General features: G+C 43.2%; 1 protein-coding gene across 1 annotated transcript in view; it reads left to right on the top strand.

The window, feature by feature from the left end:
- Positions 1 to 2,634: 2,634 nt before the first annotated feature.
- LOC103184902 (E3 ubiquitin-protein ligase RNF144B) overlaps positions 2,635 to 20,853 on the top strand; it is a 35,890-nt gene continuing 17,671 nt past the window's right edge. Inside the window, exons 1-3 of the mRNA XM_007903158.2 lie at positions 2,635 to 2,907; positions 11,661 to 11,858; positions 18,322 to 18,426. Of these exons, the coding sequence (XP_007901349.1) occupies positions 11,691 to 11,858; positions 18,322 to 18,426 (273 nt within the window). The 5' untranslated portion in view covers positions 2,635 to 2,907; positions 11,661 to 11,690. The remainder of the gene's footprint in view (positions 2,908 to 11,660; positions 11,859 to 18,321; positions 18,427 to 20,853) is intronic.

Here is a 20,853-nt window from a genome sequence, read left to right as displayed (position 1 = left end):
ACAACAACAAGATTCCATTTATAAAGCGCCTTTCACGTCAGGAGGACGTCCCAAGGCGCTGCACAGTTGGGTCAGGACCCGAGCAGGGGGAAATGGTCAGGGTGAGGGGAGGGAAGGGAGGGAGCGAGGAGGGGGGAAATGGTCAGGGTGAGGGGAGGGAAGGGAGGGAGCGAGGAGGGGGAAATGGTCAGGGTGAGGGGAGGGAAGGGAGGGAGCGAGGAGGGGGTAGAGAGTCGAGAGGGGAGCTGAAGGCTCGGTCAAAGAATGCTCAGCATTCAATGTTGTCATTTGTGAAGCACTCCAAAACAATATCCTACATGAAGGGCACTGTATAAAGTGCTGTTATTGTTATCATTCCATGCACAGCTATTTGCTCATTTGTGATTAGAGCAAGGCATCTCTCCTAAGAACATTGTTTGAAGGCTTAAAGCACTGATGGTGGAGTTTTCAGAAGTTTTCTAAACTATTCCTTATATCTATCTCTACCGAAAGGCTGACCAACTTCATGAAAAACTGCTTATTTAATTATTTATTTACAAACAAACAATGGAATAATATAAGTTACATTTGAACACATTGTCAACATGACATGAGCATGATCACAATAATACATATTCTCATTTCCAAACAACAGGTTTGCTAAAGACTCTTTCATATAGACTTGAAAGGCTAGTACTGCTGGAGTTTAACCAGCTAATACCACAAAGCTTGTCATTGAGAGCAATGTCTAACAATAATAAACAATAATAATAATAATAACAATAATAAACAAGCTTCCCTTGGCTTGTCTAGCTAAGACCATCCTATCTGTTAGGGCTTTGGCTTGAAGGATTAACAGGAGCTGAGTGGGAAAATTCCCAATCCGCCCATCCAGATCCTGCTGATGAGCCAGGCTGATTGATCTGTCATTGGCAATGACCTGGAGAACTGAGAACTCACCTGACTCAAGGACCATACGACCTCGGCCACCACAGAAAAGGTTGACTCAATTCTGATATTTTGTTGTCAAACAAAGCTCCGTGGAGTTTCTGTTTACCAAGAAGGAGAGTCCACATGTGAATGTCAGAGGAGGAGAAGACGGGGTTCGGCTTTGATGCCCTATGATGATCAAACGACCTGTCGACATTTGTTGTCAGTGATCAGAGGAGGAATGGGTACTCTAACAAGGTTCTGGAGGGCAACTGATACCTGTGAAACCATATTTATGAAAAACAAGTATTACAGAATCAGATATTTACGGCACAGGCCATTGGGCTCATGAAGTCTGCACAGGTCTCAGAGCAAGGTATTATTAAATTCTACTGCCCTGTCTTATACCCAAATCCCTCTCTACCCTTCATATACCTGTCTACTTCCCTCTTGAAACCCACAATTGACTCTGCCTCCACCACCTTACTTGGCAGGACATTCCACATCCCGACAACTCTCTGTGTGAAAAAAATTCAGCTAAACTCTCCTTTAATTTTCCTTGCCACTATTTTATTACTGGGATCACTGACTCCCCATTAGTGGAAATAGCAATGGTAATCGAATCCTGATTTTTTTTTATGTGAAAAAAAGTCTCTTTAAAAATACAACTTATAAATAACCAACTCCCAACAGCCAGATCAATTGCGGTCAGTTTTTTTAAACAAAAGGATGAATTCCTAGTGGTTCATAGGAATTAAACCATCTTTGGACATTTAAGATTTCCTTAGCAGTTTCGACTACCAGAGAATGGTCTCAAAGGCTGCAACAACAACAACAACTTGCATTTATATAGCATTTTTGACACTGGGTGGAGTCCTGGAGTGCAGCCACCTAATGGTTAATGTGTCCTGTGAGATATATAGGCGAGCTGCCAGCTCACTGACAGAAGACTGGTAAGAAGAAACAGGCGATCACTGAGTGCTTCTCAGCAGTCTCCTGCAACAAAGTGGAGTTGAGAGTGAACCACTTGTTTGTCCATTTATTTGGGGGGGGTGGGGTTGAAGTTGTTTTGCTGAGAAAAAAAAGGGAAAGAAAAGATCCCCTCTGTTGATAAAATCAGGACGTTTGCATTTTGTATCTCTAATTTTGCATGTTATTCCTTTGCTATTTTTGACGTTGTATTTTTTTTTGAAAAAAAAACCCCCAAATCATTTCAGATCCTGTAGTGGGGCTTTTTTTTTCCAAAAAAAAAAGAACAAAAATGGACTTTCGAGTTTGCACAGCATTAAGGAAGGTGTTAAGGACTCCAGCAAGGACTGGCCACAAGAGCAGTGGGGATTGCAAGGCTGAGCTCTCTCTCTCTCTCTCTCTCTCTGTCTCTGTCTGTCTGTCTGTTTGTCTGTCTCATACGTGTTTAAAAAAAAATGTGAGCTCCCCCCTTGGTGCACAGTACAGTACTGTGTACTCACCAGCCAGAGAGAGAGAGAGAGAGAGAAAGAAAGAAAGAAAAAAAGAAGGAAGTCAGCACCAGGCTTCCTGCTCTGAACCACAGAACCTCCTGTGGGTGGAGGCAGCTCCTGACGTGGTCTGGTGTATTGGGTAACTTGCTGCTGAGAGCTGGAGTCGAGCAGAGGTGCCTCCAGTGCTGGAGCAGCTTTTGTCCAGAGAGGATCCGACGCCCCTGAACCCAAAGTGGGGGGGAAAAAAAAAAAAACCCTGTGCTGTGGCTGTGGCTGTGAGATGAGTCACCTTTCTCTGGGAGGAGGAAAAAAAACCATCAGCTCCAACACGTACACTGATCGCAGGAGGACTGACTGACTCTTGACTGACTTGAGGATCGCCCAGGGTCTGGGTCCTGTGGGGTTGTTTATTTCCAGGTCCAAGTCGGCTTTGGATCAGCTCAGCACTGACTGCAACAGAAGTTAAAAAGACAAGTCGCCTCAACCTCTGAGCAACTCTCCCAGCAAAAGAGCTACAGTTCCACTCCACTGGGCCAAGGTATGCACCAAAAATAAGCTCAGGTTTATAATTACCTGTGTGTGTGTGTGTGTGTGTGTCCCTCTCCCCCCACTTTATCTTTCCCAACCCCCCCAACCCCCCCCTCCATCCCAGACGTTTGCTCCACGGGCTTTGTTTAAAAATAAAATACAACTGAGGAAATGACTGACACAGCAACTCTACATACAGTAGAGTAGGTAAATAGAGAGATAGAGAGAGATAGATAGAGAGAGAGAGAGAGAGAGAGAGAGAAAGTGGGGGGGGAGAGGGACACACACACACACACACATACACACACACACAGAGACAGAGAGAAATTTGTATGGGATTTAGTTATTGTTCCAGTGACAGCTCATGGATGAATGGAAAGTGACAGCATTTTGTTCTTTTGTTTTGTTCACCTTCAGATATCCGTCCTTGTCTGAACTCTAGCCGGGCTCACTTGATAACATTCAAACCCGCCCTTCACAAGTAATGTGGTTGGAATTGAAAATATGTTGGCCAAACTGAAAGATTTTTTTAAATGCCATTATTTCCCCTGCAGTTTTCTGTGATAAATCTGGCTGTCAAGATTAAGTCGGTGTTTTTTCAAGGCTCCTCCTTGACTTTGTTTTCAACCCAAGGTATTTTCCACAACGCGTTTAACCTTTTGAGCGACTGTAGTTGCATCTTTTTGCACCCTGGCTGGAAATGGTAGATTTTCTGTTTATCTCAGGCCTGGATCCATGGAGCATTTCCATATTCCCACTGTCTGCACTTTTTGTCCTTAATTCTTACCTTATGATGATGCATCATTCACCGACCTCTGACTGTAACCAGAAGAATAGATTCACAGTGACACCTGCAGCTCTGTTAACATGTTGATATTCTGTGTATGCAGTGCGTGCATACGCTCCATATGCAATCCCAAGTCACTATTTGAAAAGCAAAAGGAGTTTCACTTTGTGTCCTGGCCAATGATTCCCCCAGATAAGATTGGTTATTCACTTCATGGTTCGCCAACAAAATACACAGTCACCACATTTTACAGTACATCCTGTGAAGTGCATGTGAAATGTGCTATATGTGCTATATCAAATGTAACGATTATTATTATTATATTATTATGGATGTTTATGGAGCGTTGCTGTTACCAAATTGATGGCCATGCTTTCCTATGAAACACACAGTCACTACACTTTATTGTAAATATCCAATGAAAAGCTTTCATAAACAAACAAACATTTAATATAGCGCCGGGAAGAAAGGTACTATATTAAATGTTTGTTTGGTTATTTATATATGGAGTGTCCATAAAATATCTACCCCCTCCTCGCTCTCTCCCTTCCCTCCCCTCATCCTGACCATTTCCCCCCTGCTTGGGTCCCGACCTAACTGTCCAGCGCCTTGGGACATCCTCCCAACATGAAAGGCGCTCTATAAATGCAATCTTGTTGTTGTTGTTGTTGTTGTTGAGTGCCTTTGGGAGATATAGTGGACAGTATAGTTGAGAACCAATTAATTTTTCCGGCCTATTATCATCTCTATTCCTTTCCTGGGGGTATATTGAAGAAATTTGTTTCTTTCTATTGGAGTTACAGATTCCTGGGTGCTTGATACCCTCAGTTCTCTTGGGTAAGTGGCCATTATTAATGGGTGAGGTTTGACAGTGAGGGTTGGCAGGCTAGGCCTCAGCGAAGCAAGACACCATCTTATAGGATGAGTTATCCAATAAATTTTACATTGTAAGTACATACAAGAATTTCTAGAATGTGACTGATTATGTATTAAGTGGAGTGAAGTAGAGTAGAGGCCCTTATTAACATTTTGCATGGGAAATGGCCGAGATATTGACAGCATGGCTGCTTAAGTGGTAGTGACTACTGAAGCTAATATCTTGTTATTAGGAATTCACTGTAGTTTGATGCTTAATAGGAACACAAAAATATATGAGGGCTAGATCAGGCTTAGCTGGGAGCCACAAATGCTGAAATAGTCTGGGATCATTCACTGAACTGATGAGAATGAAATGAATTGAATTGACCATTAAATTTGTTTTTGTATTCCTCACTTTCTCTTCCCCTCACCCACCAGTCCTGTAATTTTATGCTTTCATTTGAAATTCTTGAGTCTTGCTCAGGTATGGCATTGAATGGTTTCCCCTTCCCTTCACGCACATGTTCTTCACTTGAAATCCTGGACAGCGAACGTGACTTGGTTATTTCAGCATTAGAGCATCACAACTGACAATGGCCCTACCTTCATATATTTCCAGTATTGTGGGGCCAGTTGATGGCTAGTGTTCAGCAGTGGAAACCTCAGCTAAATTGATTCACATCCCCATTCTCCGTAATCATGGGCCATCTCAAGTGGCTTCTTCAGACATTAACTAGTAATATCGTCACTGGCACAGAAGCAATTTAATTATTAAATTATTGTAATAATTTAACAATAATAATCCTTGCATTTGAGACAGCACAGCTTGCAGCCCCATACAATGGGGATAAGCATTCATCCTAAGACTCCTCATTGGCTCTCCTTATGCTTCAGGGGTAACAGGACACTCCAAACCTCAGAAAAAGAGGACAAATACTGAACTAGTAGCTTTCTCCTGCCATTTGAGCTGACACTGTATCTTAGGCCAGGCCAATATTATGTCAATAAATAACCACCAAAAATAAACCATTGGACCACAGGGAAAGATTTATTTTAGTCCTAAAATAGTTATTCAGGAATCTTTGTTGGAAAATGTATTCAGGGAAGGTAATTAAAGGCAACTAATTGTTTATTGCACTTATGAACCTTCTGGTCTATAGGCCCAGTGCTCATTGGTTGGTACATTTACCTCCTAGGCCACTGGGACTTGAATTAACCTTAGTGCCTCAGTGCTTTGGTAAAGGATGAGGTATCTGAGGTTCCTATTGTTGATTTCACATTGCTGTAAGTAGAGGAAACAACAAATAGGGTAGGCGGAAGTTACATGTTCGTTGCACAAATAAGTTTCCTATAATATGACAGACTACAACGGTGAGTCATATGATGTCAGTTGGGGAGTACAATACTAGGATAAAGAGAATATTGAGTAATGTTGGTGATGCATTCATCTGACTGCCTTTGGGAGCCAGAATGGAATTTTCCAAGAGAATTGTTCTTTCTCCAAATTAGCCTTGTTTCAATTTGTTTTCTCTGATTATTTGCCTCCTCTAGGAGGGAAATGAGAGACGAGCGCCAGGACAGATGTGTAGGTGAATGTTGTGCATTAGGTGGAAGGAGAAGGATTCTCCCAGGATCAAACTTGATGGGCACCTGGGCCTTTATTTCGCTCTTTCCTGTCTATGTCTATGTAACAGAACAGAAACAGAAGTAATGGGTGCAGAAATAAATCGATAATAATTATCATTTCATTCGACTTTCACATTAGAGGACATCTCAAAGTGCTTCACAAGATTTACTGAAAAATGCAATAAACACAGCAGCTAATTTTCACACAGTAATATCTCACAAACAGCCATGCAGTGACTGACTAATGCCTATAAAACAATTTGGGGCTTCTGAGATCATTTGGCTGCTCTAGCAGTTGCCAGTAATGTTGGTGGAATAAGGTTGCAGTGAGGAATTTAATTCCCCACTTCCTTCCCCAAAAAGCATTGACGTTGTGTCTTAGAAATTAGACCTCATGCTACACTCCAATAACCTCGCAATGTGCAAAGTCCGCTGAATAACTAGTTCCACATTTTAATATTTTTGCACTCACATAAATCGAACCCAGGTCTCTCGCTTGCGAGGCGAGTGCTCTAACCACAGCTCAAATATAGAGTCAATTCACTTTACAAACTGTATATTTTATGGGTGAAATGTACTGTAGTTTTTGCCATGGGTATACACGCACAGGAATCACTAGATCGCGATCAGCAATAGAAACCCTTGGCTGCTCTTCGTCTTTTTTCTCTCCTCTGCTTAGCCCAAATATAGAGTCCAATGCAGTTGTACCGCTCAATGGCTGTCCTGGTTGAGATCAACTTACTCAGCAGCCTGGGGATTGAATCTGGTTCCTTCCTAGCCTGTAAGGCTCTGGGGCGTCCTTTTGACGTGAAAGGCGCTACAGTTTATAAATACCATTTGTTGTTGTTCTGCACAGCCTTTACTTTGATGTTTATTTGTTTCTTCTACTGAGAATGTGTGATTCTTGGTTCAAACAATGTTTCTTACATTATGAGCAGTCCCTATTGCATTGAGATAGTATCTACATAGTATAAACATTGTAAATTACTGCTGGGACCTACCGTATTTTGGCTGTTACATTGTGTCTGAGTTTAAATGTTTCAATGCTAATAGTTTTGAAGGTCAGATTGAGGCTCAATGATACAATGGGGGGGGAGAATGGAGGAAGAGATTTTGGTACAATTTTATACCCAGTGAGTAATTTCTCCACTATTCAAAGTCAGTGGCGATAGTGGAGAGGGAAGAATAATGTGCTATGGGCTGTGGACATCCTGGAGATGGAGGTCACAAGAGAGGTTCAGATGCAACAGGCCCTTTGACTGTTTTGAAATCACTCTTCCAGAATACATATACAGTACTGTAGTAAAACTGGTTGTGTTGCCTTTTGGTGCGCTGCAGGGAATCACAAGGTGTGGTGCAAGCTCTTCCAAGTGGTAGATTATTTGTGATTTTGTACAGTGTTGTATGTGTCAGAGATGACCATGTTGTGTTGTTTGTTTATCAGTTGCATAGCTACTCACAGGGCTTTGCACAATGTATGATGTTCATTGTGGTTGAGGGCAGAACTAAACCACCATATACATTGGAAATCAATTTGACGTTTTTTTTCACACAAGATTAACCTTTTGAGTATGAATGCTTGAAGTGGTTTGACAGGTATTTCATAGAACTACACAATTATAATGGTAAGAATTCTGGTATTTTATATCATGCTTTATCGTGCTGCCAAAAGCTCAAAGGGCTTCACAGGATTTATTGTGCAGTTTAGTAACTCTGTATTTGCAAGCAAACACAGCAGACAATTTGCACGCAGCAATGTCTCACCAACAGTAGTGAAGTGAGTGACCAATTTTATCTGGGGGATTGTTGGCCAGGACACTGGGAGAAATCCTTTCTGTTTTCAAATAGTGCCAAGGGATGTTTGCAACCACCTGAACAGACAATCGGTTTAACATTTCAACCAAACCTTGTAGAACGTCCCCAGCATTGAATTGGAGTGAAAGCCTAGGATGGTGGTTTCAAGGCTGATACTCCAGTTAGTTACAGTAATTAGTTGACTCTCTAGCTTTCTGTTACTGCAAAACTAGGGATTAATTAGTGAAGGGTGCTGTACATTAATTCTTATTATTTGCACAGTAAAAACAAAGCTCAAAATGACTGTTCACTTAGATTGTCACCCATCAGATTGGGTGTTGACTTTAATAATAATCCTCGTGTTTGAGAAAGCACCTTATCACATCTTCAACTGGGTTCTTACTTACTGCTAGATGAACAGAGAGTGTGGAGTAAAGAAACTTGTCCAATGTTTCGGCCTGCCTGGGAATCGAATGCAGGTCCTCTGTTTGTGAGTGCTCTAACCATTAAGCTACAGGACTCCACAGAATTTTAAGAGAAATTTCTAACAAAAACAATGCTACATCTAACTTCTAGGAACCACAATGTTACTTATGTAATGGGGCTGTGGTTCTTCACATGACGGCTGCTTAGTCTTGTGGAATCCTGAAGCTTAGTGGTTAGAGCACTCGCTTTGCAAGCGAGACACCTGGGTTCAATTCCAGGCAGGGAAAACCTTGGGCAAGTTTCCTTACTCCACACACCTAATAATAATCCCTCCAAAACAAAACAATAATAAATTGGTTATTTTCAATCCATGACTGTTTGTGGACACTGCTGTGCGCAATTGGCTGCCGCGTTTCGCCCACAAATATACGGTCAATTCGCTTTACAGCATATTCTGTGAAGCCCTTTGAAACGTCTAGAAGATGTGAAAAGTGCTATATCAAATGCAAGGATTATTATTATTATTATATAGTCTCATCTCCAAATCAGAAAGAATCTCGCCCATGTAGAAATCCATCAAAAGATTCAAAACCTGCACATCATAATAATAATAAAAATAATTTTGTTAAAATTTGCGTATTATTATTATACATCCATTCATATGCAAAATGTTAGTGTTATTGGTCTGGCTGACCCATCACTGAAAACCATTAAGAAAACTACCTCTACAGAGTAATTTAAACTGTAGTAACATAATAATAATAACCTTTACATTTGATATAGTGCCTTTCACATCGGGTGGACATTTCAAAGCGCTTCACAGAATTTACTGTCAAGTGTAGTGATTGTGTATTTGGTAGGCAAACGTGACAGCCAATTTTCACACAGCAATGTCTCACAAAGAGACATTCAGTAAATGAGCAATTTTGGTGGATCGTTGCCAGGATAGTGGGAGAAACTCCCTTCTCTTTTTGAAGCGCTCTGATACGACACGAAGGGCGCTATATAAGTGGAAGTTGTTGTTGAATAGTGTCATGGTATCTTTAACATCTTTCTGAACTGCTGGCAGACAGGATTTAAATGTCTTGTGTCTCACTGTTTTTTTTGGTCAGCTGGGTGTCTGACACTTGCGGAATCCCATCACCATGCTTGAGAGTATCCAAACCAAGTTGTGATTTCCATACATCCCACCTACACATAGAAATCCCAGAGATGGATTGTTGGAATGGTATGCACACTCTTTCCCTAGAGGGACCCATCTTGCTTGCCTAATTTCGGAAAGTATTAGGGCAGGTTGGCAAGAGCCAAGGCTTAGGGACCCCAGAGTGTAGTTGGGATACTGCTACAGTTTAATCAACTAAAACCGCATAGATGCATTAATATTGCTGTCCGTCAAGCTTTCCCATTGCTTGTCCAGCTAGAACCACCTTTAGGATTTTCGCTTCCAGGGTTAACAGGGTTAACTTGATTCTGACATTCCGCTGCCAGGCATGTCACCGTGGAAGCACTTCAGCTCTAAGGAGACCTCATGGTGGATGTCCTCGAGTCCAAAGTTGAGGGAATCTGCTCAGCTGCCACTGCCCTCCCAACTTCCAACCCCTCTCTACCCCCACCACACGCTGACCACTACCCATCCCTCCTTCTACACATTTGAACCTGTCACCCCTCCTCTGTCATCACCATCATATCCTCCATGAAGCTCACCACCTGCTCCCTGGACCCCATCCCCACCCCTCTCCTTAAATCTCAGCTCCACCTCCTTGCCCCATTACTCGCCGATATCATCAACCTCTCCCTGTCATCTGGCACTGTTCCTACCCCCCTCAAAACAGCCACTATCAGCCCCACCTTGAAGAAACCTTCCCTTGGCCCATCACAGCTATCCAGCTACCGGCCCATCTCAAATCTCCCTTTTCCATCCAAGGTCCTTGAGAGAGCCATTGCCTCCCAGACTCTCCTCTTCTCCTCCCACTCCCTCCATGAGTCCCTCCAATCGGGTTTCTGTGCTAACCCTGACATCTTGACCATGTGTGACCAGGGCTCCATCTGCCTCCTCGTCCTCCTTGACCTCTCCGTCACCTTTAATACTGTGGACCATTCAATCCTCCTCCACCGCCTCTCCTCCCACCTCAACCTTCAATATTCTGTCCTTGACTAGTTCAGGTCCTACCTTTCACATCGCCTCCACTTTGTCTCTGCAAACAGCTTCTCCTCCAGCCCCAGCACCGTCTTGTGTGGCTTTGTTTCTCCAACTGAATGCCAGAAAGACTGAGGCCCTCCTGATTGGCTCGCGCCAGCGCCTTCGCACCTCGGGCGCTGGCAGCATCAACCTCCACGGATGCACACTCAACCTCACTAAGCAAGTTAGGAACCTGGGTGTCTTATTTGACTCTGAACTGTCCTTTCTCTGCCACATGCGCACCATGACAATCCATGGCCTTGCTCCCTCCTACCTCTCTGACCTGCTGACTCCCTACCAACCTGCCCGCTCCCTCTGTTCAGCGGGCTCTGGCCTGCTACATGACTCCTACCCGACCCACCCTACAATCGCTGGCCGGGCTTTCCCCACACTCTGGAACTCCATCCCACAGCCCCTTCGCCTCCTTCAAGGCCGGTCTCAAGACTCTCCTCTTCGATCGTACCTTCGATTGCCCTCCCACCTCTCTGCTTTCCCTCACCCCTACACCACCCCTTCCCCATGCTCGAGTACTGACCCCTGACTGTCCAGCGCCTTGGGACATCCTCCCCACGTGGAAGGCGATCTATAAATATAATTTTGTTGTTGTTGTTTTGTCTACTGCTCTTGATAACAATAAAATAAAAGTGATCATCACAAAGAAGCCTGGCTCTATTGTTGCTACCAGTTGGATATCCGATTTTACTTCTGGTTTTCCCATTCTTCAAAACCACCACACCCTGATTTATGCTGTAATTCATGAACAACAAAAACATAGTTAACAATTGGTACATGTTCAGCCTAACTTTTTTCCAAATGTCACTCTTCTGGTTCTGAACGTTAATAGTAGATAATTAGCATCTAACCCACTCATTACACATGGCACATTTACACACCGTTTACACTCATTGCATAATATATTTGACATTCGCATGATGTTTCTGGGAAAGCAGTGAATGGGGTAACTGTCAGCTAAAGGTTTGGTTCCATTGTACTGTTCTCTTTCCACTCACTCAAACAACACCCCCGCCTGCTCGCTCGCTCGCTCACTCACTCACTCACTCACTCACTCATGCACTTTTGTGATTGTTTACAGGATCCAGCAGCTGACTTCAGCAAAGGAACGATGGAGTCTGTTAGCAAGATGTGTCATAACACAATGACCACCACAAATCTGTCAGCTGGCGGAGAACTCGCACTAGACCCACTGGTGACATGCAAGTTATGCCTTTGTGAATATTCTTTCGACAGAATGACCACCTTGCAGCAATGTGACTGTTCCTTTTGCACAATGGTGAGTTGGGTTAAGGGAGATTCCACTTGTGGTTGAGCAGTTGTTATGAGAGATAAGTTCCTCTTGATACTGCAAGTATAGGGTCTTCCTCTTAGCTATTGAAACTGTGCACATACTGTTAAAGTTAGCTGAGGAATCAGATAAACACTATTTATAATAGGTGTGATACAGGGGAGTGACATTTGCAGTAATGTGATAATTAGACTGAGTGATAATTAAAACAGGGACAGGATATTTGGTCAAAACACAAAATACTGTAGATGCTGGAATCTGAAACAAAAACAGAGAGAGCTGGGAAAACTCAACAGGTCAGGCAGCATCTATGGAGAAAGGAAAGTGGGTCAATGTTTTGGGTCCACGACCCAGAACCATTCTGACAAAGGATATTTGTTACAGGATATTTGGTCATTTTTGTTGTGTACTTAATGAGATGTTTTAAGGTTGAGTAACATCACTCTTCCCCGCCCTATCTTCTGGTGAATAAAAGTAATCCTTGAGTGTTAAACTGAGTGTCTCAGTGCCACTCATCTACAGTTTGGGTGCATAGTGGAATTTCATTTTCCCTATTCTCATAGAGGATTTCATGTGCTAATTGTTATTTTCAGTTTGTGAAAATGGAAAACTGTTGGATTTGTGATATTTGCAAAATGTGGCTAATTGGCCAATTCCAAAAACCAGCAAATTGTGATACTTCGCTATGAGTAAATCAGATAGCAGAGGTTGGGTGGATGACTTTTGGTTTTCTTCTCTCCCCCCCCACCCCACCCCACATACAACTCCTGTGCACTGTCTGATCAGTTTCTGTGTTGTCCTGCAGATGGAGCTTCCAAACAGCGCCATCTCTCTCGGGAGGGTGGGGGGAAGCAGAAAGGAAAATGGATGCTAAATAATGAATGGATTACTAAATTCAATCCCAGTGAGTTACTTTGGTACTCAGTGGCTGTTATGTAGGCAGTGGACGTACTTGTTGTACTGGCAATCAAATGTGGCTGGGTGTTCAGATGCAGTTATTAGTAAGACTGAGTGGGTTTGGAGGTCACCAGAACCCGAAGGTTTTGCCGTTGGCAAAGCTCCTATATTTATAACCTAGGCAGTTGTTATTTGTGTAGGGAGGGGGCGAGGCAAAGGGGTACCGGGATGGAGTTCCAGAGGTTGTATATGCACACTATACTTAGGGGTGGTACTTTCATCCATTTGGCCACTGGGGATAAGCCTGGCTCATAAACGTTAAACGCCCTCTAGTTCTGCTCTCATGGTCCAAGTCAATGAGGTACCTTCCATCACCCGTGCCTCTCATTGTTTAAAGACTTTGATCACATCCCACTCAACCTTTTTAAAATGAGAGCAAGCTCAGTTCTGTGACTCTGTCCCCAGGACTCCAAGTCATGGAATTGTCTTTGTTGCCCTTTCTGAACCCTTCAGTGGCCTTTTAAAGGAGGAGGAGAGAGGGGGAAATCGCACACAATATTTCACTTGCGCCAATCTTCCTACATCTTTTTGCAATCCCGCTTCATATTTTACTATACCCCTAGTTTGGTGTTATATGCGGATTTTACCGCCAAACATTGTATTATCTGAGTCCAAATCATTTATGCCTTGAGTACGAATCCCTGCGCAAACACCACTTTCTACTTCTTACCAGTCTGTGAAGTGACCCTTTACTTCCACTACTTGTTTTTGATTTTCCTGTCATCTATCAGTCACTCCACAGCCTTGCCCCTCCCTACCTCTGTGACCTGCTGACCCTATATCAACCTGTCCACTCCCTCCGCTCCATGTCCCCCGCCTGGCCCGCCACACCATTGGCGGCCAGACCTTCAGCCTTTCTGCCTCCGTCCTATAGAACTCCATCCTGCATTGCCTTCGCTTCACTCCCTCCCTTACTCCTTCAAGGAGCGTCTCAAAACCCTCCTTTTCGACTGAGCCTTCAGCCACCCTCATGCCCTCCCAGCCCTCCATCCTCCCCAATCCCGACCCCCAGCTTGGGTCCAAATCCCTGACTGTCCTGTGCCTTGGGACGTCCTCCCGATGTGAAAGGCGCTATATGAATGTGATTTTGTATTCTGCTACCTCTCCCTTGACTTGACATGTCCTGATTTTGGCTATGAGTCTTATGTGGCACCCTATCAAAGGCCTCCTGGAAATCCATTAACACCGGATCCACTGCATTACCTTTGTCTAGTTCAGTCTGTTACTTCAAAGAATTTGATACGATTAGTCAAGCATGTCTTTCATAAATCCATGCTTGCTGTCTCCAAATGAATGGGTTTTTCTGGTGAACTCACTTTTGAGGAGACTTTTTTGAAAATATATTTATTTACAAATGTAATATTTAGTACAACAGAAATCCAACACAAACACAAATCTTCTGTTACAANTTTTTTTCATTTTCTCCCAGTACAAAAAACATTCCGTTGTTTACGGTACATTCCTTCCCCGCACATAGATTACACGCACATTTCTTTTGGAACGCTCCCTTTAACACAGTCAGGAGTTGTCCCTGTGTGCACCACATCCATGCGCGCGGCCGCACAGACCCTGATAAGGCACATTTGCTGCTTTGGGAAGGTGCCCCGATGTGCACCGAACACGCACATGTTTACCACACATACATTTTCAGGACGCTCTTTGGTTACATCTCGAACGTCCTTCTGAACCGGTACATTTATTTCAGTCAGTTTCGAGTGCACTCGTGGGCTACCCGGTGGGTGTGCCCTGAGCGGGTTGTGCTGGAGAGGCTCCTGCCAGGGTCAGACCCCATCTGGCCTTTGTCACGGTTGAGCTGAACTTCAGCTTGTCCCTCAGTATATAGTCCCTGAACCTAGCATGTGCCAGCCTGAGGCAGGTCCTCACTGTCCCCTCGTTCTGCCAGAAGAACACCTGGTTTCGGGAATGCCAAAGGGCCTTCTTTACTGAGTTTATGATCCTCCAGGTACTTGATTTGGGTCTTAATGTGAGTGCCAGGCCGTACAGCACTGAGTGCCATGACAGCGGATCCCCAGGGACCAACCGCGAGAGAATCCATTCCATCTTTTTCCAAACTGCCTTTGCAAAAGAACACTCCAGGAAGAGATGGTCCACGGTCTCCTGGCCTCTGCAGCCGGCCCGAGGGCCATGACTGGCCCAGACCTCGACTGTGCATGAAAGCCCTGAGGGGGAGGGGCCTCTTTTATCGCCAGCCAGGCAATGACCTGATAGCTGTTGGTCAGTGCCGGTGACGAGGCATTTTGCCAGACATAGCTGGCTGTCGCCGCAGGGTACCCCCCTACATTAGGATCCCTTTCCCCCCTTTTCCGGGGTTTTGTGCGGACACGATCCATCTTGGACCCCAGACAAGTTGGAAGGCGTCTCTGGTGACTGCAGTGGAGTTGTTCCTGGTTAAAGGCCAGACCTGGGCCACGTACAGTAACATCGAAAGGGCCTCCCAATTCCTCACCAGATTTTTCCACGGTGATGGACAGCGAGTGCTAGCGCCACATCACCAGTTTCTTCATTACTATACCTAGACCCTTCTCCCAGCTTTTTTTGGCACGCCCCAGCAGCACTGAACCGGATGCCGAGGACTGAACTCACTTTGAGGAGACACCCCAGATGTATCTACAGTAAGACAAACTTGGAGATATGGATCGGTCCAAACTCTGCATATGTAGATTCAAACATACTGGGATACCTTACGCGACAGAATTTTCAATCATATCAAAATACTTAATGCTCCTCTGTGAAGGCTAACAACTCACTGATATTAAACTCTGGGAGTCGTTTCCCCTCATTCAAATGCTTCAGAGCTTTGAATTGCGGGTTTATTTCTCTGCCTGCTGTCGTGTGGAAGTTGCCATCTGCATAAATTACACCATGTCACAAACGTGGATGAATTTGAAGTCATTTAGGGCACTTAAAAGCAGCTGCATATAGTCTGAGGCCAAAACCGCCTGCTTTATTCAGTTGACAGGAGTTTTTCTATGAATGGTTTAAATCGAATCAATGTCATTCGCACAATGGGAATCAAACTAAAAATAGATGAGTCATGTTACAGCCTGGCAATGCTAAATTTGAGCTGTGTTCACTTCCTGTTACCTTGATTTTTTTTGTTCGTTTGTATTGCAATTGAAGTTCCTTTGGCAAGGAAACATCATCAGGTCACCACAAACATCACTTCCTGAGCGCCGGACATGACAGGGAGTATAGAAGGCTAACATGGGCTGTTTGCTACGTGCAGGGTCTTCAGTCTTGAGAGAAGATAACTCGGAGGAGACCTCATAGAGGTGTATAAAATTTTAAATGGGATTGAAAAAGCAAACCCATATAAATACTTTAGAATGCAACAAGACAACAGAACAAGAGGATTTAGGCTTAGAGTTCCAAAGAGCAACTTAAGGACGGATACCAGGAAGTTTTCATTAGCCAGAGGGTAACTAAACTGAAACAGATTACCAGGAAGGATGGTTGAGGCAAGGAAAACTGGACCCATTCGAAAAGCCAACATGATGCTGTAAATCGGAAGATGGTAGGGTGGGTGTTCTGGAGGGATGAGATCAGATGGGTCAAATGACCATCTTCATCCAAACCAATCTTGTGATCTTGTGGAAGCTCCGCTGACATCACTTTGTGAAGCCAGCGACACTTCATGTGCAACGGGCAGGAAATGACATCAGGCGCAACCTTAAAACCCAGACGTCAGCCATATTTTCGTGCTTGGCTAATAACACTTCCCCCGAAGTACTGGACCCAGACACCCAGGAAGCCCTGTAGTGTAGGGCTGATGGTTTGGGAATATTCCAAAGGAATAAATAAAGCACTGTGAGTCCTGTAGTTCAGTGGTTAGAGCACTCGCCTTGCAAGCGAGAGGACCTGGGTTTCATTCTCGGATAGGGTGAAACGTTGGGCAAGTTTCCTTACTCCACACCCCTGTGTTTACCGAGCAGTAATTAGGAACCCAGTTGTTAGTTGATTGGCAGATCGCTTTCTGGGGGTAATAATCCTTCCCAAAAAAATTAAATAATAATAATAATTTGGTCACTCAAACCACGATTGTTTGTGGAACACTGCTGTGTGAAATTGGTTTCGCCCACAATATATACAGTCAATTCACTTTGCAGTATATTTTGTGATGTGCTTTGATGTCTCGAAGACATGATAAGGAGCTGTATCAAATGCAAGGATTATTATTTATTATTATAATTGACTGATTCTGATAGTGAAGGATAGTGTTCAAATTGTTTTTTGATATTAATCCAGGTCCAGGGTGCGGTGTCTCCCCTCAGGGGAAGGGCTAAACACACAAAATTATCCAATTCATTTTCAGTTTGTGGCTGTTTGTGGGAAATTGACTGCTGAGTTCGACTACAAAATACACAGTCACTACACTTTACAGTATATCTTGCGAAGCGTTTTGAGTCGTCCTCCTGACATGAAGGGTATTATATCAAGTGCAAGTTTTTTCTTATGAACACTTTTGTTTCAGAACAGAAGCAGAATGTAGCCAAATGACTCCTGATATACTTTGCTCACATTACCATGAAGATGCTATCAGAAATTCTGCTCCTGTGCGTTTCACAATCCTCAGCTTTGTCACAGTCTTGAATAAGAAGCTGACAGACTCAGAGATAGAAATTTCGACTGTGAAACTGATTTCATCTGATGACCACCAATGAACTTCAGTGTGATTTGATGGAGGATCTTTTTGAGGTTTTTTAAGTAATAAAGGTATTCGATAGGGTAGATACAGAGAAACTATTTCCTTTGGTGGAGGGGGAATCCAGAACAAGGGGGCATAATCTTAAAATTAGACCTAGGCCATTCAGGAGTGAAATCAGGAGGCAGTTTTTCACCCAAAGTGTAGTGGAAATCTGGAACTCTCTCTCGCAAAAAGCTGTGGATGTTGGATCTATTCACATCTTCAAGGCTGAGGTGGATAGCTATTTGTTAGGTTAAAATATTAAGGGATCCGGGGCAAGGGGTGTAATTGGACTTGAGATACAGATCAGCCATCATCTTATAGAATGGCGGAACAGGCTCGAGGGGCTGAATGGCCTTCTCCTGTTTCTGTGATTCTATGATTTTCTATGAATTTCATGCTCAATGGCCCCTCTAGCACTTAATTCAAATGCGAGCTTTCATAAGGAGTGACTTTTCAGGTACAAACCTGATGATTTCCTCACCCTATATCAACCTGTAAATAGGGGTGTGAACAAAGGTTTGAATTGGTCTATCTCAGAGGCACTGACTCAAATTGCACCAAATCAGGTGCAGTCCCATCTAACATCCTCTAACTCAGCACTGGGATTTGAATAAGTGACCCTTCTTTCTGTATGGCCAAGTGCTGTATACTCCCGCGTTATATTAAATCAGATGCCACAGATATGAAACCCCAACATATTGGTGTAATACACAATGCAAGGTGATACTGATCACACTAGTGTATCACATACCTGACCTGCTTTCTTTGATTTGTTTTGGCTCCTAGTGCATGAAGCAGTATGTAGAGTTGATGATCCGAGAAGGCTGTGGGTCTCCTGTCACATGCCCAGACATGGCCTGTTCTAAACTGGGTGTCCTGCAGGATGCAGAGGTAAACATGCATTGCACCTTATAATGTTGAACAGAAATTGCTCTTGTTTTACTGTTATTTACTGTTATTTATCATGCATGCCTATAAATACAATTTACCAACTGATGTTTATATTATAATGTATTTGCTTTTGTGCCTTTTATAAATCTGTATTGTATTCTTGACATAAATCACTAACTTTACATGTATCTGCATAGTGTGTGTACAGATATATATAGTTAATCTTTAAAACATATTGATGCCTTTGCGACAATATGTAAGTTATTGCCAGTGCCTTGGGACATCCTCCCGACGTGAAAGGCGCTCTATAAATGGAATCTTGTTGTTGTTGTTTTTCCCCCCACTTCCTTAAGTCTTGACCACACATACACACAGTGTGAAATGTGCACACGTATCCTCCGTTCCCAGACGTCTGCCAATGACTCTGTCTACAAATTAGTGTAGTGCCATGCAGTGAATGACCAATAGTTTATTTGGAAGATTTTTGGCCCAGGACACGAAGAGAAATTCCCTCATCTTTTCGGATCTTTACCTGAATAGGAAAATGGGACCTAGGCTTAATGCCTCATCTAAAAGACAGCATGTCTAACAATGCAGCGACTCATAGCACTACATTGGAGTGTTAGCCTATATTATGAGTTTAAAGTCCCACATAGGGCTTGAACCCGCAACCTTCTCACTCAGAAACAAGAGTGCTATTAACTAAGCCAGGCAGATCACTAAATATTTTGTATCAGTGCCTCTCCCACAAATACAGACATGGTAGGACAATTAGATAGCAAATTATTGTTTTGTTGTTCTTGCACTCGAATATTGGTGTGATGTCCTGTAGCTCAGGTGGAGTTCTGTAGCTCAGTGGTCAGAGCGCTCGCCTCACAAGCAGGAGACCTGGGTTTGATTCCCGGGAGGGTGAAACCTTGGGCAAGTTTCCTTACTCCACACGCCTGATAATAATCCCTCAAGAAAAAAAGCAATAATAAATTGGTCACTTTAATCCACGACTGTTTGTGGGACACTGCTGTGCACAATTGGCTGCTGCGTTTCGCCCACAAATATACAATCAATTCACCTTACAGTATATTCTGTGAAGCACTTTGAGACGTCTAGAAGACATGAAAAATGCTATATCAAATACAAGGATTATTATTACTATTATTATATAATATATTTGTATTCAAACAATCATGTTGACCTCAAGAGCCAATTCACCTTTCGTCTACATTTTTAATTTCCCAAACAAAGTACTTATCAGGGCTCTACTTACGGCAAGTGTGTTACATCAGAACAATTTTTTATGCACCAAAATCACAGGTTTCCTTCATTGTTTCATCTTTGGACTAGTTAACTAACAATAATCATTATTTCATGCAAGCTACAGCTCAGAAAGGTTATTTTGTGTTCGAGCAATGTTGACAGGTAAATTGGATGCTAATATAAACACATCTGAAATGAACAGCCACATTTCAATTCCTTTAATACCTACATATCTACATATTTAATATCTACAGGCAGCTAGCCTTCGTCTCCTCTCTGTTTAATGTTCTGTTGTTTTGAAGGCTGCTTGAGGAGTGGTTCAAATGAAACTGAATCCTTCAAGCTGGTGGGAGGCTTCAAGCCTATTGTCTGGTCTTGAGTTCCTAGTCTTCGCTGCCACTCTAATGTAATAGGAACTAATGCTTCCATTCTAATGTAATAGGAACTAATGCTGCATTGTCAGAAACTCACTCTATCTTTCCACGCAACTTTGCTGGTGTGAATGGTTGCAGTGTTTGCCTACTCCACTTGACATTAATTACTGGTGAGGCGCTTGGAGGTGTTGCAATATAATGTGCTATAAATGTGTGATATTTTTTCGTACCCTTCCGGTGTTGGTATTCAACCTCATTTATGTTGAGCACAAATGGAAACGTGGGTGTGTTCAAACCCACACAATTACAGTTGTTTTCAAATACACCTTTCTGGCCAGTGGGACCTCTTCAATCTGCGTAGAAGATCCATACAGACCAGTGGTGCCAAATGCACATTGCTGCCCTTCTAGGTAGATTGATAGTTCCACCTGTCTCTGTAGTCATAAAAAACAGTTGGCATGAAGCTTGACCACTTACCTTGCTGTCCTTGGGTCTACTGTTTTTCTGCTAAGAGAGAACTTAATGGGGGTCGTGGCCCTTTTCTGCTTTTTCTTTCTATCCATCTATGAATCCTGTTCCAAATCCTGCATTTTGAACCGCAGTCTTTCAGGATGACCTAAATCTGCAGAACATGTTAGATTATATATATTGTATAATAATAATAATCCTTGCATTTGATATAGCGCTTTTCATGTCTTCTCGATGTCTCAAAGCTTTTCACAGAATAGACTGTAAAGTGAATTGACTGTTTATTCGTGGGTGAAACACAGCAGTCAATTGCGCACAGCAGTGTCCCACA

Source organism: Callorhinchus milii, unplaced genomic scaffold, assembly GCF_018977255.1.
Source record: "Callorhinchus milii isolate IMCB2004 unplaced genomic scaffold, IMCB_Cmil_1.0 Scaffold2, whole genome shotgun sequence".
In the NCBI taxonomy this organism is placed as follows: Eukaryota; Metazoa; Chordata; class Chondrichthyes; order Chimaeriformes; family Callorhinchidae; genus Callorhinchus; species Callorhinchus milii.
Note: the sequence above shows the minus strand (reverse complement) of the source record. Positions and strands in the feature narration are given on the sequence as shown.